The 19,405-nt window shown below is 38.4% G+C and overlaps 1 protein-coding gene across 8 annotated transcripts in view; it reads left to right on the top strand.

The window, feature by feature from the left end:
• The first annotated feature begins 1,618 nt into the window (after positions 1 to 1,618).
• Positions 1,619 to 19,405, top strand: part of CCDC15 (coiled-coil domain containing 15) — a 78,999-nt gene continuing 61,212 nt past the window's right edge. For 2 of the 8 annotated variants that reach the window (XM_045080384.1, XM_045080385.1), the window contains exons 1-5: positions 1,624 to 1,891; positions 2,233 to 2,421; positions 7,485 to 7,634; positions 8,173 to 8,364; positions 15,591 to 15,704. In XM_045080384.1, coding sequence (XP_044936319.1) covers positions 2,242 to 2,421; positions 7,485 to 7,634; positions 8,173 to 8,364; positions 15,591 to 15,704 — 636 coding nt within the window. In that variant the 5' untranslated portion in view covers positions 1,624 to 1,891; positions 2,233 to 2,241. Of the gene's footprint in view, positions 1,892 to 2,232; positions 2,422 to 2,449; positions 2,575 to 7,484; positions 7,635 to 8,172; positions 8,365 to 15,590; positions 15,705 to 19,405 lie in introns of those variants that run through there. The other 6 variants (XM_013054999.2, XM_013054994.2, XM_013054996.2 and 3 more) reach the window with 5 other exon arrangements.

Here is a 19,405-nt window from a genome sequence, read left to right as displayed (position 1 = left end):
TTCCTTGGACCTCCAATGATCCTTCCTATATATTAATTGATTCTTACTTATATTAGTTCTCACTTTCTGTGTAACGAATTACCCCTGAATTTAGCATGTTAAAACAACAAATATTATCTCACATAGTTTCTGGGTGCAGAGTCTGGTTTGGAGTCTTATATGAGGTCACAGTCAAGCTGTTGGCCAACATAACAAGATTGTTACAACAATATAACAATATTTCAAGATTATTCACAGGGCTCTTGGCTTTCAGTACTTTGTCATGTGAGCCTTTTTATAGGGCTGCTTGCGACACAAATGGCCTCAGATTAAGTGATCTGAGAGTGAAAGCAAGAGCAAGAAAGAAGTGAGAGAAATAACACAGCATCCTTTAAAACCTAATCTCTGATGTGATATACCATTACTTCTGCCATATTCTATTGGTTACGCACACCAACACTGGTACAGTGTAAAAGGGAACTACACAGGGTGTGAATACCAGGAGGTGGAGACCATAAGAGGCCATCTTATAGGCTGGCTATAATGCTATTTTACAGAGAAAATGGAGTAGTCAGAGGAGAACCTCCATAAGCTCCCACCACTACTACTACCCTACTTTGGAATGATTGTACTTGCTGCTCCCTCTACCTGAACACTTAACTCTCCTTGGAAGATTATAGTAGCTTATTCCAGCAGATCATGGGAGTTAGCTTTGGAGCCTTTGCTCAAGAGTACCTCAGTGGGGGAGCCTCTGTTGGTTAAGTGTCTGACTTTGGCTCAGGTTATGATCTAAGGTCCTGGGATGGAGTACTGGGCTCCCTCTCTCTCTGCCCTTCCCCCACTGCTTATGTTCTCACTCTCAAATAAATAAATAAACCTTAAAAAAGAAAAAAAAATACTTCAGTGAAACCTTCTGTAGTCATCCTATCTAAAAATTCATTTCCTATCCCTGCAACACCCCGTCTTCTTTCTCTGCTTACGCTACAATACTCATCAGCATCAGACACCTTTACTTACTCATTGTATTATAAATTCCACGAACAAGGGATATTTGTTTTGTTCACTGCTATATATTTCCAGTGCCCAGAACAGGACTGGTATATAAAAAGTTCTCAATTATATGTGAAATGAATGAACGAACGGGTATTTCACAGGGATAACGAAGTGTCCCAGAATTATATCAGAGCTTGGAGTAGAGAGGGTGTCCGCTGGCGAGGCTGCGATGTTCAAATATAAGAATATGCATTAAATAGGCTTATAAGTGTAACAAGGGGTGCACAGGATCGGTATGATTTACTGTTAGCTTAGTTTGTTCCTCGAGGAAGCCCTGCCAGGCCCACCTCTTTCCATCCTTTTCTCCTGCTTTCCTCTGCGGGGACCCCTGCCCCTCCCAGTCAGCGTTTTTCAGTTCAATATAACCCCTTCCTGAAAGATTTGGGCTGGTCTCCGTGCTAGAAGTACAATAGCACCAACACCTCGGCCGCCGGCAACCAGGCATCCCCGCGAACCCACCCGTTCTCGCCCAGCCCCTCCAGCCTTCACATACTCCGCCCCGTCCGTCAGACACGAAGCGGAAGTGACGTTCTGGCAGAGCCCGAAGTCCCGCCCCTCACGCTTTCCCCTCCTGGGGGAGGAGACGCAAGACCGGAAGGGGCGGCTACAAGGCCCCCGAAGGGCGGAGCGGGGCGGCCCTCCAGAAAGTGGCGGTTTACTGGATGCGGTTGCCTTAGTGTCCGGAATAGCTTGATTCTGTGGCGAGCGGCCCGCCCGCACTGGGTCGGTGCTACTATTTTAGCAGGAGTGGGACCCCTGAGGCCTCAGGAACAGGCTTTCTCTGGCCCGGGACTTCTCGGCGTTCAGCGGTTCCCCCCGTAACCGGATACCGGTTATTTGGACTCTGCCTCTGGCTCAGGTTCCCACCCAGCCCTACCAGCCCCTTTCCTTCTGGCGGCCGCGGTGGTTCCTCCCTTTCCTGGCGGTGTCTCCGGGGGGCACCGTCTTCGTTCTCTCAGTAGATCCCTTCTCTCCCGCCTCATCCCCGTTCTTTCCAGAAGGCAGTCTTTATACTTTTCCTTACTGTTTCTTCCCACTTCTCTCCGCTTCTTTCCTTCCTTCCTTCCTTCTCCAGAATTCTCGTTCTTCGACTGCCCGTCAGGCTTCTCTCCCTTTCTGGAGCCTGTGCTCATGGCTTAGGAGGTTGAGCTTTTAGCGCAGTCGTTTGAAGATTTTAAGCTTCTCCTTTCTCCTACCCAGGAGTCACAGATGCCAGGAAGTATGGCCCCCCTCAAGAAGCCTCGAAATACCGCCAGGGTGCCTCTGGCCTTAAACCCCCTGAAGAGCAAGGACGTGTTGGCCGTGCTGGCTGAGAGGAACCAGGCTATAATGCCAGTTGGGGCATGGGTGGAACCTGCCTTGCCAGATAGCTCGGAAGTCCCAGCATATGTGAGTGTCAGTTTGATGCAAACGTAGTGGGGTTCCTCCCCCATTTTTCTTCTTTCTTTTTTTCCCCCCATGTTAGCCTTCTCTAACCCTTGATGCTTAGGTAAGGATGAAGAGTCCTATCTGGGGATGTCCTTTCTCTCCTACTGGAAATAGGTATGTTCTTGAATTAGGATTGTAGAACAAACACCTATTTGCCAAAATTGTTTATTTCACAACCCCCTGCCCCCTTTTTTAAAAAATTTCACAAGCTCTTGATTGCTTGCTGTACACAAGACATGGGTACTGTCTGTATCTTGCAGACACCCTGCAACGTAGTAGGGATGACCGTTGCCACACTTAAGAATACGTTGATTGCTTGAAGTCAGTAATGTGTAGTAGAGATTCAGGAAGATTCAAAGACACAGAGAATAAGGAAAGAATACATTAATTCTGACTGGGATTCTGAGAAAGTTTAAGTATAAATTTCATGAGGACAGGGAACTTCTATTTCTTGGTTCCTTCCTTTCCTATCCTATAGTAAGTCTTAAGGAAATACTCATTGTTGATACAGTCAGAAGAACCTTCACACAATTTATGCAATGAATGGATGTGGAAATATAGTCCATGTTAGTCCTTAAAAAATGGAAATGCTATAAGTACAGATCGTAGGGAACAGCATTTCAGATGAAAAGAAACTTTTGCAAAGTTTACTTGTGTGCCTGTTTACATAATAACTCATATGTGCTAATTGACACAGGAGGACAGTTTTGTAAGAGTATTTTTGATAGTCTTTCACAATACTGTGCCCCTTAGCTACTTTTTGAAATTTTATTGTGGCATTTCCCACATTATATTTATAGTAAGTCATTTACATATCTGCTTTCCCTGATGGAGTGTGAACTTCCAGAGCACAGGAAAAATGTCATTTATTATCATTCCCCCAACTTTATCTTGATGCCTAATTAGTGGAATGCATAAATTGTGTGAAGGTTCTTCTGACTGTATCAACAAAATGCTGAACATATGATGAAAAATATGAGTTGTCCTTGATCTCAGAGAAGAAATGAGACTTGTTTAAAATAAATGTTAAATAGCAAAGCAATGTCATATATTCACTAATTTTATTTTTTGTATGTATGTACACAATTCATTTATTCCTCTTTTGCCTAATTCTAGAAAGGATTTTAAGTATCTAAGTAGTATATGATTAAGTGCTCTGACTTTGATACTTAAAGAAGAAAGGTAGGACTTTGGGTTGATGTGATTCAGGCAAGTTTAATGTGTTTAGCTACAGAAGGAGGATGATTCTCTCAAGAATGGGGAGAGTGGGAAGTGAGCAAGGTGTATCAGGATTCTAAGGGTAGATTAGTTTGATTGGAATGGGAAGCTTAGTAGAGGGGATGGTGGTTCAATAGAATTGTAGAAAATAGGAGCTGTAAGGAACCGCATGAAATTTTGGATAAGGGATTGACTTCATTCATGGTTTAATATTTAGAGATGAATTTCTTAATAAAAGAGTGTTTGATTAGGTTAATTGCTTCAAAATATTTTTGAGGTGAGGGATAGATTGGCTCCTGGGGGACAAAATTAGGATGTAATTGTTACAATTTAGCCAGGAAGTATGGCATCAAGACTTCTTTAGTGGTAAGGAATAAAGAGGGAAAGTCTCGAAAAAGGATGGTTGAAGTAGGAATGAAGAGGGATAAATGTCTTAACATGTATCCCAGAAGAAACAGTAAGATTTGATACAAAGATATTTTGGTATTTAAATTAGTGACACCTCTTTTTCATTGCTCAAATTATGACATCTTTGTAATATAGCATCAAAATGCCTAAAAACCACCCAAATTTCTTTTACTATGTTAAGGAGAATTGAATCTCATGTTCCCAAACATTAAATCAAAATGCAGGTCTTGGAAAAGTATAAACGTATCTCCTTTCCCTCACTTAAAAAATTCTGATCGGGGAAGCCTGGGTGGCTCAGTCGGTTAAGTTGCTGCCTTCAGCTCAGGTCATGATCTCAGAGTCCTAGGATCGAGTTATGCATCGGGCTCCTTGCCCAGCAGGGAGCCTGCTTCTCTCTCTGACTCTGCCTGCTTGTGCTCTCTCTCTTTCTTTCTCTTTCAGAAGTAATTAATTAATTAAATAGAATCTTTAAAAAAAAAAAGTTCTGATCAGTACCAGCCAAGGGCTGTTTGATCAAGCATCTCATAGAACTCTTCACCGGTTTAGCATACATTATCTGGGGAATCCACTCTTTTTTTTTTTTTAAAGATTTTATTTATTTATTTGACAGAGAGAGATCACAGGTAGGCAGAGAGGCAGGCAGAGAGAGGAAGGGAAGCAGGCTCCCTGCTGAGCAGAGAGCGGAACTCGATCCCAGGACCCTGAGATAATGACCTGAGCCGAAGGCAGCGGCTCAACACAGTGAGCCACCCAGGCGCCCCTGGGGAATCCACTCTTATTAACAGATACAGCTCTTGTCAGTTCAGAATAAATGCCGGATACTTACTTCTAAAGCATGGTAGACCTAATATCATGCTTATGCTAAAGGGAAAACCCTCGTCATTTTTGTCCCCAAAGTTTCAAGGAGCTGTCAAGATTCCTAAAAATTCCATAGCTTCAGACCTCCCTCCCCTTCCATTAATTAAATTAGCATCAAAATACATTGCTGTTTTATCAGCACTTATGGCTATTGCATTATTTTATAATTTATCTGGTTATCTATTATGTAACAAACCTGGATCTTAGTGGCATAAACCAAAAGATACCGTGTGTCAGGATTTCAGCCAGGGCACAGTGGGGATGGCTTGTTTGCAACATGGTGTCTGAAGCTTCATTTGGGACAGCCAAAATAGCTGGAGATGTCTGGGACAAGTTTACTTGGTTCTGGCTGTTGTTGGATTTCTTGGTTCTTCATCTGGCATCTACTGGGCTGTAAAGTCTGTGATGGCTTTCTCAGTCACATATCTGGCACTTGGTTGAGGATGACTAGAATGGCTAGGGCTTGCTGGACGCTTTCTCTTTCCACGTGGCCTCTCTACTTGGCTAGTTTGGGCTTCTTCTCAGCCTGGTAGTCTTAAGGTAGAATTCTTACATGGTGGCTGGTTTCTGCTAGGGTGATCACTACAAGAGCTGTAGGTGGAAGTTGCTTTATGACCTTGCTGGAGAAGTCATGGAGCCAGTGCTTCCTCCTCATTCTGTTGGATATATAGAGCCAGACAACGTTCAGTATGGGAGATCACTACACAAGAGCATAAATACTGGGAGGCTTGATTCACTGTGGGGAGAAGGGATCATCTTTGGAGACTACTGTATAATCTAAATATCAGTTCCATCGTATGTGAATTATCCAGAAAATGTTCTTTGGTTGTTGAGAGAAACACTTCATTGTATATATTGCCCCCTTGGATAAGCCTTAGGGTTCAAAAAGTCTATGAGGAGTTAGTTAGTACAATTGAAACAGTATTCATTTTTGCTTAACCCTGTATTTCTCAAATTGATTTGTCTCTGGGTGTCTCCTAACATTCCAGAACATGGGACAATGTTCTTGGGTTTGGTGGACTTACATAATGGTGTTTCCTAAGAAAAATATGTTTCTAAAATATGGTACACTTTAATCTTTGGTTTACAGTTGAGATTCACAGTTTGGAGTCAGTCATATACTTCAATAAGATGTTTGATAATCTCAGTATGGGGTTAAAAGAGGAAGCAGACAGATAATGGAAGTTAAAGAGGAAGGATGACTTCTGGGACTTGAGTTAATTTCGCTCAGTTGTTCAGGCTTTACTACCTATAGCTCTCCTTTGGAATTGTTTTACCTAATTGTTCTTTGATACTTGTACACTGTACTTCTATGGTATGGGTATATAGTTGTATAGAATATGGGGTAGATTTCTTGGAACATTTAATTTTAATTGGAACTTAGATTCATTTGATTTTGAGAGTTAATGACCGCCTATGAAATATTTGGGCACCTTCTGAACTAAAATTTGGAATCACTGTGTTAGAAGAAGGGCTCAAGAGAAGTATGATTTTACTTAATTTGAAGATTCCTTTTGAAAGAGAAACAGTCAAGAGAAAAACAGTGCAGTATAGGGCTATACTTCTAGCTCTGCTACTTGACAGCAATAGGTAGTATCTTGGGCTACTACTAAAGATTAATCTTTCTGAGCCCCAGTTTCCTCATCTTTAATATAAGAGATAAGAATACCTTCTTAGTTAAAGCGCTTGTCTTGTAGCAGATTAATTGCTTTTAATTATGATGGCTATGGTTATTCAGAGCACTCAAGGAAGTGAATACTGATCAGGGACTCAAATGGGATGAAATATTATAGATTGTTTAGACTATGTTTTGGAATTGCACATTACATAAATATTGAGTGCCTTTATATTCAAGGCTCTGTGTTATATGCTGTAGGGGAAACAAGGGAGAATTAAATACATTTCCTGTCCTCAAAGTGTACCTAATCTAATGGGGGATTTGAGAAATGTTGCTCTCAATTAATGTCAATGAGAGGTTCTATAGCACAGGAGAGCTCAGGAGGAGGAGGGATTGTGGAAGGTCCTAGGTGGGTGGGTATTAGGTGATCTTAAAGAATGAGTAGACCTTTACTTTACTTTACTAGATAGAGATGACAGGAAGAGCATGCTAGGTTAAAAATGGAGCATAAATCTGAGTATGAAGGCATTTTATAATAAGATATATTTAGTGAGTGGTGAGCAATAGGACATATTTAGTGAGCAGTGAGCAGTTTTAGAAAATGTGTGACATAACTGGTTCAATAAGAATTAATGAAGACAACTTTAGTTGTCAGCTCAATGAAAAATTAAGATTTGATTTGAGTGCTCACAAATTCCAGTTTTTAGTTTGTGATTTGGTTTGAGTTCTTGGTACTCAACCAGCTATGTCTAGATTATCAGCTCTGAACTCCTGTGATTTCCTCACTCTACTGGGAATTCTGGATTACAGAACTGAATTATTTTGTCAGGATTTTATCTTGACTGATTTGTGCTTACAACAGAGCTTTAGTGGGCAAAAACTGCTGACACTTAAGTGTATTTTCTATCTTTCATCTTTCAAGACTTCAGCATATATGATTGAAGAAGAACTAAAGGAAAAGCTAAGAAAAAAACAAGAAGCTCTGAAGCATTTTCAGAGACAAGTCAAACGCCGAGTAAATCAGCAAATCAGGCTGAGAAAAAAGCAGCAGTTTCAGAGATCTTATGAAGCAGTAAGTTCAAAAGTGAACCTGAGTAAAGATTGAATGGAAAGTGTGTGTTACAAGATAAGCTGTTAGACAGTAAGAGAATCACTTTCTTTGGATCCCATATTTTGTATAATTGCTAGGGAGGACAGTAGATTTGTATGTAGAGAAACTGTATTTTATTCTTGTGTTCTGACTCACAATTTTTTTTGCTTTTACCAATAGATAAAATCAATGTCGGAATTTTGGATTTGGGTTTGAATTTTGGCTTTGCTGCTTGCTGGCTATGTGACCTTGGGCTTATACTTACACTTATACTTATCCTCTGTGGACTGTAGTTTCTTCATGTTATGGTATTTGTCTCACAGTGTTGTTATGAGAATTAGATAAGTAAATTGTTAGCATGTAGTAGGTGCCTGATAAATATTAATTTCTTTGCCTGAATTATTTTGTCAGTTATTTCCTTTCTACGCCCACCCTAATTTAAAATCTTATAGACATTATTTAATTGTAATGGCTCGAGTGGAACCTCACTAGAAGAATCTCACTTTCTTCCTTTGTGTAGGCAGAAAAAGAAGGCTCTATAGCCATGCAGTCTTCAGATCCAGCACGTTTAACTCCTAAAAGAACAAGTGTTTTCCCAGACAACTTGAATGTTGCTATTGGAAGTGCTGGGTTACCTCCTTCCCAGATGCTTGGGGATGGAATGGATGATAGAGAGAATCAGAATGAATTATTCCAACAACAAGCCCAGGCTGTAAGTACATATTCATTTTATGTCTATGATTTTTCTTAGATACAGGATCTATCTAGGATATGAAGTAGAGATTAGGAGGTATCAAATTCAACTTCACTTTTAATTACCTTTTTTTTCTTACCATTGTAAAGTGGTGAATAATGAAATAATGTTTATTTTTTATACATATTTTATATTTCTTTATTTTTGGTAAGACCGTTTAGAATCATCTAAAGGAAGGTGCCAAAGTATGGGTCCAACCTTATGATAAAGCTTTAGGTCAAAGAACAGAGATTCCCCCTGCCCCCACCAATTATACTAGAATTGTATTATGGGTAAATTATTCTGTTTGTAGCATATGGACAGAATTGATTCCTAACCTCTGTCACAAATAGGTACGGTACGTATATGGGGGAATTTCATTCATTATTTTTGTCTCTTTTTACTCTTTTCTGTCCTTTAATCTGATTATCATAATAAGTAGATCTATAGATCAAATAATAGTATAGTAAACTCTGAACATAATTAGAATTTTAAAATGTAACATATCTAGTAATTGATTTTACATATCTGTTATTTATTTATTTGTTAAAGATTTATTTATTTTAGAGAGAAAGAGTGTGGACGGAAGGCAGAGGAAGAGGGAGAAAGAGAATCTCAACCAGACTGTGCTGAGCACAGAGCCTGATGTGGAGCTTGAGCCGAAACTAGGAGTTAGACACTTAACTGACTGAGCCACCCGGGCACCCCTTACATATCTGTTATTTAAAAATTAACTACCATAAGTAGGTTCATCCACTCAAATCACTTGACACCAGGCACTCGACTCTCCTTGTGTTCATGAGCTTTTAGTCCATTTAATACCATAGTCTTCAACTCTGCTGTGGGAACTATACTTATCTTATTTGAAATGTATCTCTAGAGGGGCGCCTGGGTGGCGCAGTCATTAAGCATCTGCATTTGGCTCAGGTCATGATCCCAGGGTCCTGGGATAGAGCCCTGAGCAGGAAGCCTGCTTCTCCCTCCCCTACTCCCCCTGCTTCTCCCTCTCCTACTCCCCCTGCTTCTGTTCTCTCTCTTGCTGTGTCTCTTGCTGTCAAATAAATAAATAAAATCTTAAAAAAAAAAATAAAACGTATCTCTAGGGATAGTGAGAGGAGAGCAAAAATGTGGATGATGATTATTTGGGGTGCTTGGGTGTCTCAGTTGGTTGAGTGCTCATCTGTTGGTTTCGGCTCAGGTCATGATCTCATTGTTTGTGGAATCAAGCTTTGTGTGGGACTCTGGGCCCAGGGGAGAGTCTGCTTGAAAATTCTCTCTCTCTAACCCTTCCCCCACTCAGGCTTGCTCTCTTTCTCTTTAAAATAGATAAATCTTTAAAGAAAAAAGAAAATTATGATAATGTGAAAATAAAGGATTTGTAACTGCTTGTGTGCTCAGTCGTAAGTATGAAGCAAATCTGATGGTGTTGTTAGTGTCAATAGGGAAAAGCTTATTAAAAAGCACATGTTATATTGAAATACTTAAAAAAATTTTTTTTCTCTTTGCCCCAAACTATGACATTGCTTGATTTGTAGTAATCATTTTATAAATCATTTGTTTCCCATTTTAAGATTATGAACAATTTGTTGAGCAAATATTTATTGAGCCAGGCACTGCATGAAGTATAAGGCTAGAACATCGATGAAGACACAATTGTTGCCTTCATGGTGCTCATAGCTATACTCACTTAGTGAGATTTTACTTCATCTGTATAATACATAAGTAGCACACATCAGTTCACAGATACTCGAATATACTGTGTTTGTTAAACATTGTAGAGATACCAATGAAATGTGAAATAGGACTCTTCATGGGTTGTATTTCCAAGCAGAGATATAAAGCTAACAGACCCCAATCTATTAGATAATAATATAGACATTTGCTGTATTTAATGAAAAATTGTGCTATGGGAATTCAAAATTTTAAAATTCAAAGAGATATTTGTTGGAGAATTCCTGGTAGAGGTGGAATTGAGCTATATGTGTATTTTGAATTGATAAGGTGAATTGAATTGGTAAATTCAAGAGAATTTTGAGATAGGTGGAACAATGAAAAGTCTAGAATATGTAATAAGCTTGGTATATTTGGGAATAAGTAATGGAACCATTCTAATTGATAATTTACAGAGGAGAATAACAGAAAATGAGGCTAGATAGGTAGGAGGAAATCAGGTTATGAAAAGCCTGAAATGTTCAAAACTTAGAAAAAGTTTTTATACCCTGTTGTTTTTTCTTAGAAGTTGAACTACTGAAGAATGTTCGGTGACCTAAACTACTTTAAGCCTACAAACTTTTGCCCCTTCAACATCATGACAATAGATGCTTTTTAATTTTACTGTTTCTGTTGCAGTTTTTATCCACTAGGTGTCACTAAGAACTAGACAGTGAGACATTGTTCAAGCACTAACTCCCTTGGTTTATCTAGAGTGGTTGAGTAAATGGTGAATGTGATTCACTTTCTGAGTGTCAGTGGACTTTTCAATTTTCTTGTGTCTTGGAGTGATAGAAGCATAGAATCCTGGAGTTGGAGGGTTTTACCTGTTCATCTGACATATTGAAATACTTAAGGATGACGTGACTTGATATCTGGGGTACACTTCAAGAATAACGTAAGGGTGGGGTGCTTGGCTGGCTCAGTGTGTTAAAGCCTCTGCCTTTGGCTCGGGTCATGATCCCAGGGTCCTGGGATCGAGCCCCACATCGGGCTCTCTGCTCAGCAGGGAGCCTGCTTCCTCCTCCCTCTCTCTCTCTCTCTCTCTGCCTGCCTCTCTACCTACTTGTGATCTCTATCTGTCAAATAAATAAAGTCTTTAAAAAAAAAACATAAGGGTGAGATGAAGCAGGGCATTATAGATAAAACATTAGCCAGGAACTGATAATGTTAAAACTTTTTTGTAGTATAGCTTCCGTCTACTTCTCTGTATGTTTGAAGTTTCTAATATGTTTGAATTTATGTATATTTTTAATTAAATGTTGGAAATGACATTATCTAGTCTAACCTTTCTTTTTATAAGGAATTCTTTTTATAATGTCTCATATATAAATGCCTAGTTTCTGCTAGAACACTGTCACTGCTTAGCAACTGACTACTTTTTAGACTATTTCATTTTTAGAAGTCTTGAAATTATAAGTATTTTTTCAATGTATTGAGGCAAATTCTTCTCCCTATAATTTTTACCCATTGGGTCTAGTTTTGTATTCTTAAGTAATAGAAAATAAAATACCATGGTCGGGGCGCCTGGGTAGCTCAGTGGGTTAAGCCGCTGCCTTTGGCTCAGGTCATGATCTCAGGGTCCTGGGATCGAGTCCCGCATCGGGCTCTCTGCTCGGCAGGGAGCCTGCTTCTCTCTCTCTCTGCCTGCCTCTCCGACTACTTGTGATTTCTCTCTGTCAAATAAATAAATAAAATCTTTAAAAAAAAAAAATAAAAAAAAAAAAATAAAATACCATGGTCATCTCTAAGAAACTTAAAGTATTTGATTATAATTATCATTTTTCTTTTTTGATTCTTAAATTCCAAATGTTTTCTGTCATCATAATCTTGGTTGATTTCTTCTGAATATTATTTAGTTTTTCAGTGTTCTTTTCAAATACGACTATCAAAACTGAACATATCACTATACCCCAAATGTGATTTTGGTAGGACCTCTCTTATTCTGCACCCATGCCCCATCCTCCACTTTTGTAATACTTGGTATTACCTACTTGTTCTAAGACAGATTAAGATTAGGTACCTAGGGTACCTGGGTGGCTCAGTTGGTTGAGTGACTGCCTTCAGCTCAGGTCATGATCCTCGAGTGCTGGGATCGAGTCCCACATCCGGCTCTCAGCTCCATGGGGAGTCTTCTTCTCCCTCTGACCTTCTCCCGTCTCATGCTCACTCTCTCACTCTCTCAAATAAATAAATAAAGTCTTAAAAAAACAAGATTAGGTACCCAAAGATAGGAACTATAATCATAAAACCAGAAGAAATTCCAAGTGTTCCCATAAAATAGAGCTAGCCAAACCCCATGCTTTTTGTTAAGACTGGTATTTATTTCTAGGGATTGAGTTTCTGTTTTGTCCCTTGGTAGCTTCATTTTGGTGGGGAATTGAAGAACAACTGATGATTGTTTCTTTCTCACCATGAAATAACTTTTTATTTATGCACAATTAAGTTTATCACTATTTTTTAGCATGGTATACCTCAGCTTTTTATTTCTCACCAAATCTCTTACCTTATTTTTCACTTTTATTCTCTCTTTATAGTGCAGGTTTTCCAGCTTTTTCAACCTGGAAATAATAGTTCATTTTGTGATTAAGAAACAGTTAAAGAATGTAAAATCACCTGATAAGTTTTCTGTAATCTATCATTGAAAAACTAATGTTTAAGTTTGGCTCTTTGGCTACAAAAATTTGTTTTATTTTAGGAATATGCACGAGATAATAAAGACAAATCAGAAACTCACACAAATCTAAACTCCCTTAAGGAGTATGTGGCCAGACAGTTTTTTTAAATCTCAGGTAGTTCCATTGATCACACAGCATGGGATCTTTGATCTTCCCACTAATATTTAATCATTAATTTGATCGATTCGGTCATCCTCATAGGGTGACCCACCTTTCCTCATTGTCTGAGGACTTGAGACCTTCAGTGTTAAACCTGGACAGTTCCAGGCAAAGTGGCAGAGTTGGTTGCCCTGTCTTTATACATATGCTTCTCCCTTATTTGCTTAATTTTCTACTAACTCGTATTCTTATCATCACAGCTCTGAAACTTTGGCATACATAGGCTCCTTTAGCCTCTTTTCTCCAGCTTTGGACCTTTAGGTTCATTTCTGTCTCAACTTTTCATACTTCCTAGTTCATTTATCTAAGATAAGGAATCTTCACTGGCCCAGCCTGCCTTTTTGAGGAAGATCTATGTTACTGGCAAGCCTATAGCTTGGGATGCCCACTTAATAATAATTTGATTTGTAATATCTCCCTCTTTTCTATGTTTTTGTTTAATGCTTATTAACATTCACTTGGGTGCTTGTAAAAGTTTCCTGTGGCTGCTGTAACAGATTACCTCAAACTTATTGGGTTGGAATGACAAATTTCTTTTCTCGAAGTTCTGGAGGCCAGAAGTCCAAAATTAGTTTCACTGAGCCAGAATCAAGGTGTCAGCAGGGCCTCTGCCACAGATTCTAGAATAAAATTTTTTCCTTGACTCTTCCAGTTTTTGGTGTCTGCTGCATTCCTTTTCTTGTGGCTACATCGTACCAATCCCTGCTTCTATCTTTACATCACCTTTTTTTCTTCTGTAGGCCAGATCTTCTACCTCTTTCTCATAATGACAGTTGGCATGGCACTTAGGGCCCCTGTGGATAGCCCAAGATTATTTCCTTATCTCAAGAGCCTTAACTTAATGATACCTGCAAAGACCCTTTTTCCTTATAGGGTAACATTTACAGGTTTCAGGGATTAGGACCTGGTGTCTTTGGGTGTCCATTATTCAGCCTGTTACTGTCCTCATAGCTGGTCCTTGAAAGGGCCTTCAGGTTGAGGCTTGATGAAGGGTTATGGTAATAACAGAGAAATGGAAAGACTATAATGTATATTCCAACTGCTGGACCAGTGGAAATATCCTGCTTAAGGGACTAAAATCAATTTGTGACTCTAATAGAGGGTTGGAGTTGATGGGAGATGAACATTATATATCCTTATTTCATATCTGTTTCAGTAGGTATTTTGAATCCTCAGTCACATTGTGCAGGGCAATAACATTTACCATACTTGGTAATGAGTAAAAGCAGGCATATGTGTGGCTCTGTATTTTTCATAACCTCAGCTGCATATGGATCTCTTTTTGCAGTATGATTATCTCTATCTTGACTCCTTTAGCTACTCTGCTAACCAAATTTAGAAGTCTTCCTCTTAGCAGAATAAAGAATAATGTTTCAAGCTGATTTCTCTGGCTGGAGGTATAGACCTTTAAAGGTTTTATTTATTTATTTGACAGAGAGAGATCACAAGCAAGCAGAGCAGCTGGCAGGGGTGAGGGGGATGCAGGCTCCCCGCTGAGCAGAGAGCCTGATGTGGGACTCCATCCCAGGACCCTGAGACCATGACCTGAGCTGCAGGCAGAGGCTTAACCCACTGTGCCACCCAGGCACCCTGGAGGTGTAGATCTTTGAAAGCAGGGGCAGAACAGAGGTGATTTACTGTAAGGAAACTGTGCTGGTAGTGAGAATGTTTTTATCCCGACCTCACTATTAGTAAAAATCAAGGTGTTTGTTATTTATATCTGGAAATCGTGCTCATGATTTGCCTTCAAGGGAGAATTGATATCATTAAACTTTTACTGGATGGGTTAGAACTGGTCCTGGTTTTGCCATAATTTTACTGAGTAGTATAGGGATATACTTTTTTCCTCATGATGTAGGGCTCAGCTTAAAAAATGTATTTTGTTTATTTCTGTATTCTCTTTAAGGGAACATTCTGTGCAGATTTGTGAAAAATAAAATATTTGCTTCTCTGAAAAAAATCAAAACAGATGCTTAATGAAATTACTAGGTAGATAGAAGGAATGAACACAAAGTCAGCATATTTTATATTAATACTTATTATCGGCTATTATTTCAAGTACTTGAAACAAATGGGTTGAGGTGTTTGAGTTTGTGTTCTGAGTTAATAGAAAGGCTTCCTGAAAGAAGGGGGATTTGAGAAAAAGCTAAATAGCTACAGTCTTCAAATGTTAGGGGTGAAGAAGGAATTCTTGTAAATAGGAAAACAGAATTTTAGAGGGACTAGGAATGGAGTCTTCTAGTAAGGAGTGATAAAAGTGATTAGGCATGCAAGGACTAATTGAAGAAATAACTTCTTATTGAGAAGGTGAATGGAAGGTTAGGAATGTATCTGCTTAATCATTTCCAAGTTTATTAATTCAAACTCTCAAGTTCTGATATTTTTGTGTACATTCTTATTAGCACAAAGCGTATGTTGGTAAAAAACAATTTGAATAACAGCACTTAAACCAAGTTATGAAATGTAGTATTTTAGAATAATGAAAATCATGTTAAAATACTATCAGCGGACCAAAGTCTCCTTTGCAGGTAATCCTCTTGTCTTAGGTCTGGCATTTTTTAATAATAGGGGCCTTTTTTTCCTGTTGGAACACTTAGTGAATTTGGTATTAAAACTTTAGCCTGTTTTTGTTTGTTCTTTTTTCCCTTTTCCTGGCAGCTTAGTCAAACCATGAAAGAGGCCCGTCACCGGCTGGCATCCTTTAAGACTGTGAATAAAAAAAATGCGTCAGTGTTTGCAGACAGTAGAAGGAAAACCTCTCCCCCACAAGAGGTAAATTAATTTCTAATAAATTATTTTTAAAAGTACAGATAAAGATTTATTTATATCTCAACATTATTTAAAGCTGTAAAAGTAATTGGAAATAACCTGAAATATCCAATAGTAGGGAATGGTTAAAAAATTATGGTATATCCACATATAGCTATTCTAAAAATGATCATGCTTTCGTGATGTGAAGACAAGGGAAATTGTGATATACAAAGTTAAGTGAAAAAAGTAGGATATAAGATTATATACAATATATTCTCAATTAAAAAACTTTATTCAGCCAACATTTATGGAATGATTATAGTTGCCAGGCATTGTTCTAGAAGCAGAACTTGGAATAGAGAAAAGATAGATAAAGATCCCGCAAGGAGCTTCTGTGCTTGTAGGGAAGCAAATAAATGTAGAATATAATTTCAAATGATAAGTGTATAAAAAAATAAAGCAAAATAAAGAGATTGGGAGGGAATGCTGTGTGCAGAGACAAAAGCCTGGAAAGAAATGGACCAAGAGGTTAAAACTGACTATTTCTGGTTAGCATTACTACAGGTGATTTTTATTTTTTTCTCTCGGCTTTCTCTATTTTAAAAACTTTCCAGAGTGCACATATTTTACTTTATAATCAAGAAAAAAATACTATTTTATTTTAAAAAGAAACTCTTCTAATTCAGAATACAGGTTAGAGTGAATAATTGGAACCTAAATGTGGAGCTAGACTTAAAAGGATACTTAAGGTGATACTTGTAAAATGACATTGTTCTGTGCCTGTTTATTTCAGTGTTCACAAATTTGGATGCTAAAAACAAACTCATGTATTTTCCTGTGTTTACTTATTTTGGCATTAATTTCAAATTTTGATAGGCAGCACTTAGTAAAATGGACCATTTCATCTTTTTTGCTCTTTTTTTGGCCATGATCACCTCTGTCCCTTACTTAGTTCTTAATTTTGCTTCCTAGATTGTATATATATTATATTTTTTGTATTCTTTTCCTTAAGTATCTCAACACAACCACCAAAAACGTTTGTGTCTTTTTTGTTTGCAGTTTGTAGAATACTAATTTACAGTGTCTTCCCCTTCAGTGGTAATTAAGACATAGTAAAATATAAGAAACAAGCAGGCATGGGTGTGTGTGTCATATATGGTGGCATTTTGTCTCAGATACATTCAGTATGGTTACCTTTTTCTAGCATTGCTATATTATGACTTTCAAGATATTCTTTTGTACCTAAATTCTTCTTCGTGGCTGGTATTTTGGACAATTTTCATACCTGTGGATTTGGCAACTCCAGTTCGTGACATTTGACTGACTCCAGAGTACTGTTAGAATGAGTGATTGGACACATTCTAGTAAACCAGAAAAAAAGAGTTATCAGATCCTAGAGACTCATATTTTATATTGTGTGAAACATGTTCAAACCTTTCAGTTGATGTTTTTCCAGAAAAAGTACTGTTTACAGGTTTTACTGAAATAACCATTCAGTAGAAGGGAAAAGGATTAAGTCTGAGATAACATCCTATATAAACGAGTTTTATACATCAAAGATGCCATTTAAATCTAATTCATTATGATGATGGTGATGATGAATTCAGACTGACTGCTGCTTCCAAAGAATGCATGTGTATTTTTCAACTAACACATTGGAAATACCTATTCCATGGAAATGAGAATGATAAAAGAAATTAGTGTAATTTTTTGTATTTCTTATATCAAGTATATGGTTTTTCCCTCAAATCTGAACAGTTTTCTACCCCCCACCCCCCCGCGTTGTGTGAAGTGGAAATCTGCCAGTCAGAAAGGACATAATCTATAACCCAGTTGAACTCTGGTTTCATTTCCTTGTTAGACTTATTTTTACTGACCTTAGAATCTGTCTGGTTGTTATTGTTATTCCAGATTTAGAGATACATTGTCAGGTCACCAAGACAAAATGATAAGCCTCTTAAAATTGATCCTGGCTGGGATAGGAACAAATTGTCATTTATAAAGTTAATATATTCTAGCAGCTTATTTCACTCCATGTTTGTGTGTGAGTGATTTGTTTGTAAATCTGAAGTAGAATTCAACCACTTGTTTTTCTTTATTCTATATTAAACCATCCTCATCTGTTAAGATCATTCCAGATCTTTCACAAAAACTCAACTTAGTATCATGAACATCTTGCTTTCTCTAGACCATCTATATTTGTATTATTTTTTTTCAGAAAGCACTTTGTAGGAAACCATCATCCCTCAAGATAAATATAGGAACAAGAAGACAGTTGACCTTTCAGGTCCGTCGAGGTCTTTGGTCTTTTAACTACTTTGCATTACCAGAAATTTATAGAAAATCAGGGAGCGCAATGTAAAGAATAAAGGGAGGGGTGCCTGGGTAGCTGCATTGTTAAGCATCTGCCTTCGGCTCAGGTCATGATCCCAGGGTTCTGGGATCGAGCCCTGCATCCCTACTTCTGGGTCCCTGCTTGGCAGGAAGCCTGCTTTTCCCTCTCCCACTCCCCCTGCTTGTGTTCTCTCTCTCGCTGTGTCTCTCTCTGTCAAATAAATAAATAGAATCTTGAAGAAAAAAAAAATTTAAAAAAAGGAAGGGGCGCCTGGGTGACTCAGTGGGTTAAACCTCTGCCTTCAGCTCAGGTCATGGTCCCGGGTTCTTGGGACTGAGCCCCACATCGGGCTCTCTGCTCAGCGGGGAGCCTGCTTCCCCCTCTCTCTCTGCCTGCCTCTCTGCCTACTTGTGATCTCTGTCTGTCAAATAAATAAATAAAATCTTAAAAAAAAAAAAAGGAAAAAAATGGCTTATTAGAGCTGTCCATAGCTAATTAAGTCTGGGTTTAAGGGTTAAGATTCTAATGTCCAGTATTTTTTTTCCTAACAGTTCCATTGGGATATAATTTATATACCACACAGTTTACCTATTTAAAGTATACGTTTTGGGGGCACCTGGGTGGCTCAGTGGGTTAAGCCTCTGCCTTCGGCTCGGGTCATGATCCCTGGGATTGAGCCCCATATCGGGCTCCCTGTTTGGCGGGAAGCCTGCTTCTCCCTCTCCCACTCCCCCTGCTTCTGTTCCCTTTCTTTCTGTGTCTCTCTCTGTCATATAAATAAATAAAATCTTAAAAAAAAAAAAGTATACGTTTTGTATTGCAGGGAGCACTGGGTGTGGTGCATAAACACTGAATCTTGGAACACTGTAAAGATAAAGTATAGTTGTCAGTGGTTTTTAGTATATTCACCAGTTTGTACAATTGTCGACATAATCTAATTTAGAACACTTTCTTCACCCCTAAAAAAAAAAATCCTATTCCCATTAGCTGTCACTTCCCATTCCCTCCTTTCCCTACCCCTAGTCCTAAGCAACCACTAACCTACTTGCTGTCTGTATAGATTTGCTCATTCTGGACATTTCATCTAAATGGAATCATATGATATACAGTCTTTTGTGACAGGCTTCTTTCACTTTGCATGTTTTCATTATGTTGTAGAAAGTATCAGTACTTCATTCCTTTTTATTCCCAAATAATATTCCTTTTATGGCTATATCACATTTGGTATATGCATTCATCAGCTGATGGACTTCTACGCCTTTGTAAATGACTGCCGCAAACACTTACAAACGTGTTGTGTGGACATTCATTTCTTTAGTAATGGAATTTTGGGATCCTAGGCTAACTCTATGTTTAATATTTTAAGGAACTGCCAAGCTGTTTTCCA

This window comes from Mustela putorius, unplaced genomic scaffold, assembly GCF_011764305.1.
Source record: "Mustela putorius furo isolate JIRA1106 unplaced genomic scaffold, ASM1176430v1.1 tig00000460_pilon_pilon_pilon, whole genome shotgun sequence".
NCBI lineage: Eukaryota > Metazoa > Chordata > Mammalia > Carnivora > Mustelidae > Mustela > Mustela putorius.
The sequence above is the reverse complement of the archived record's forward strand: the minus strand, read 5'-3'. Positions and strand labels throughout refer to the sequence as shown.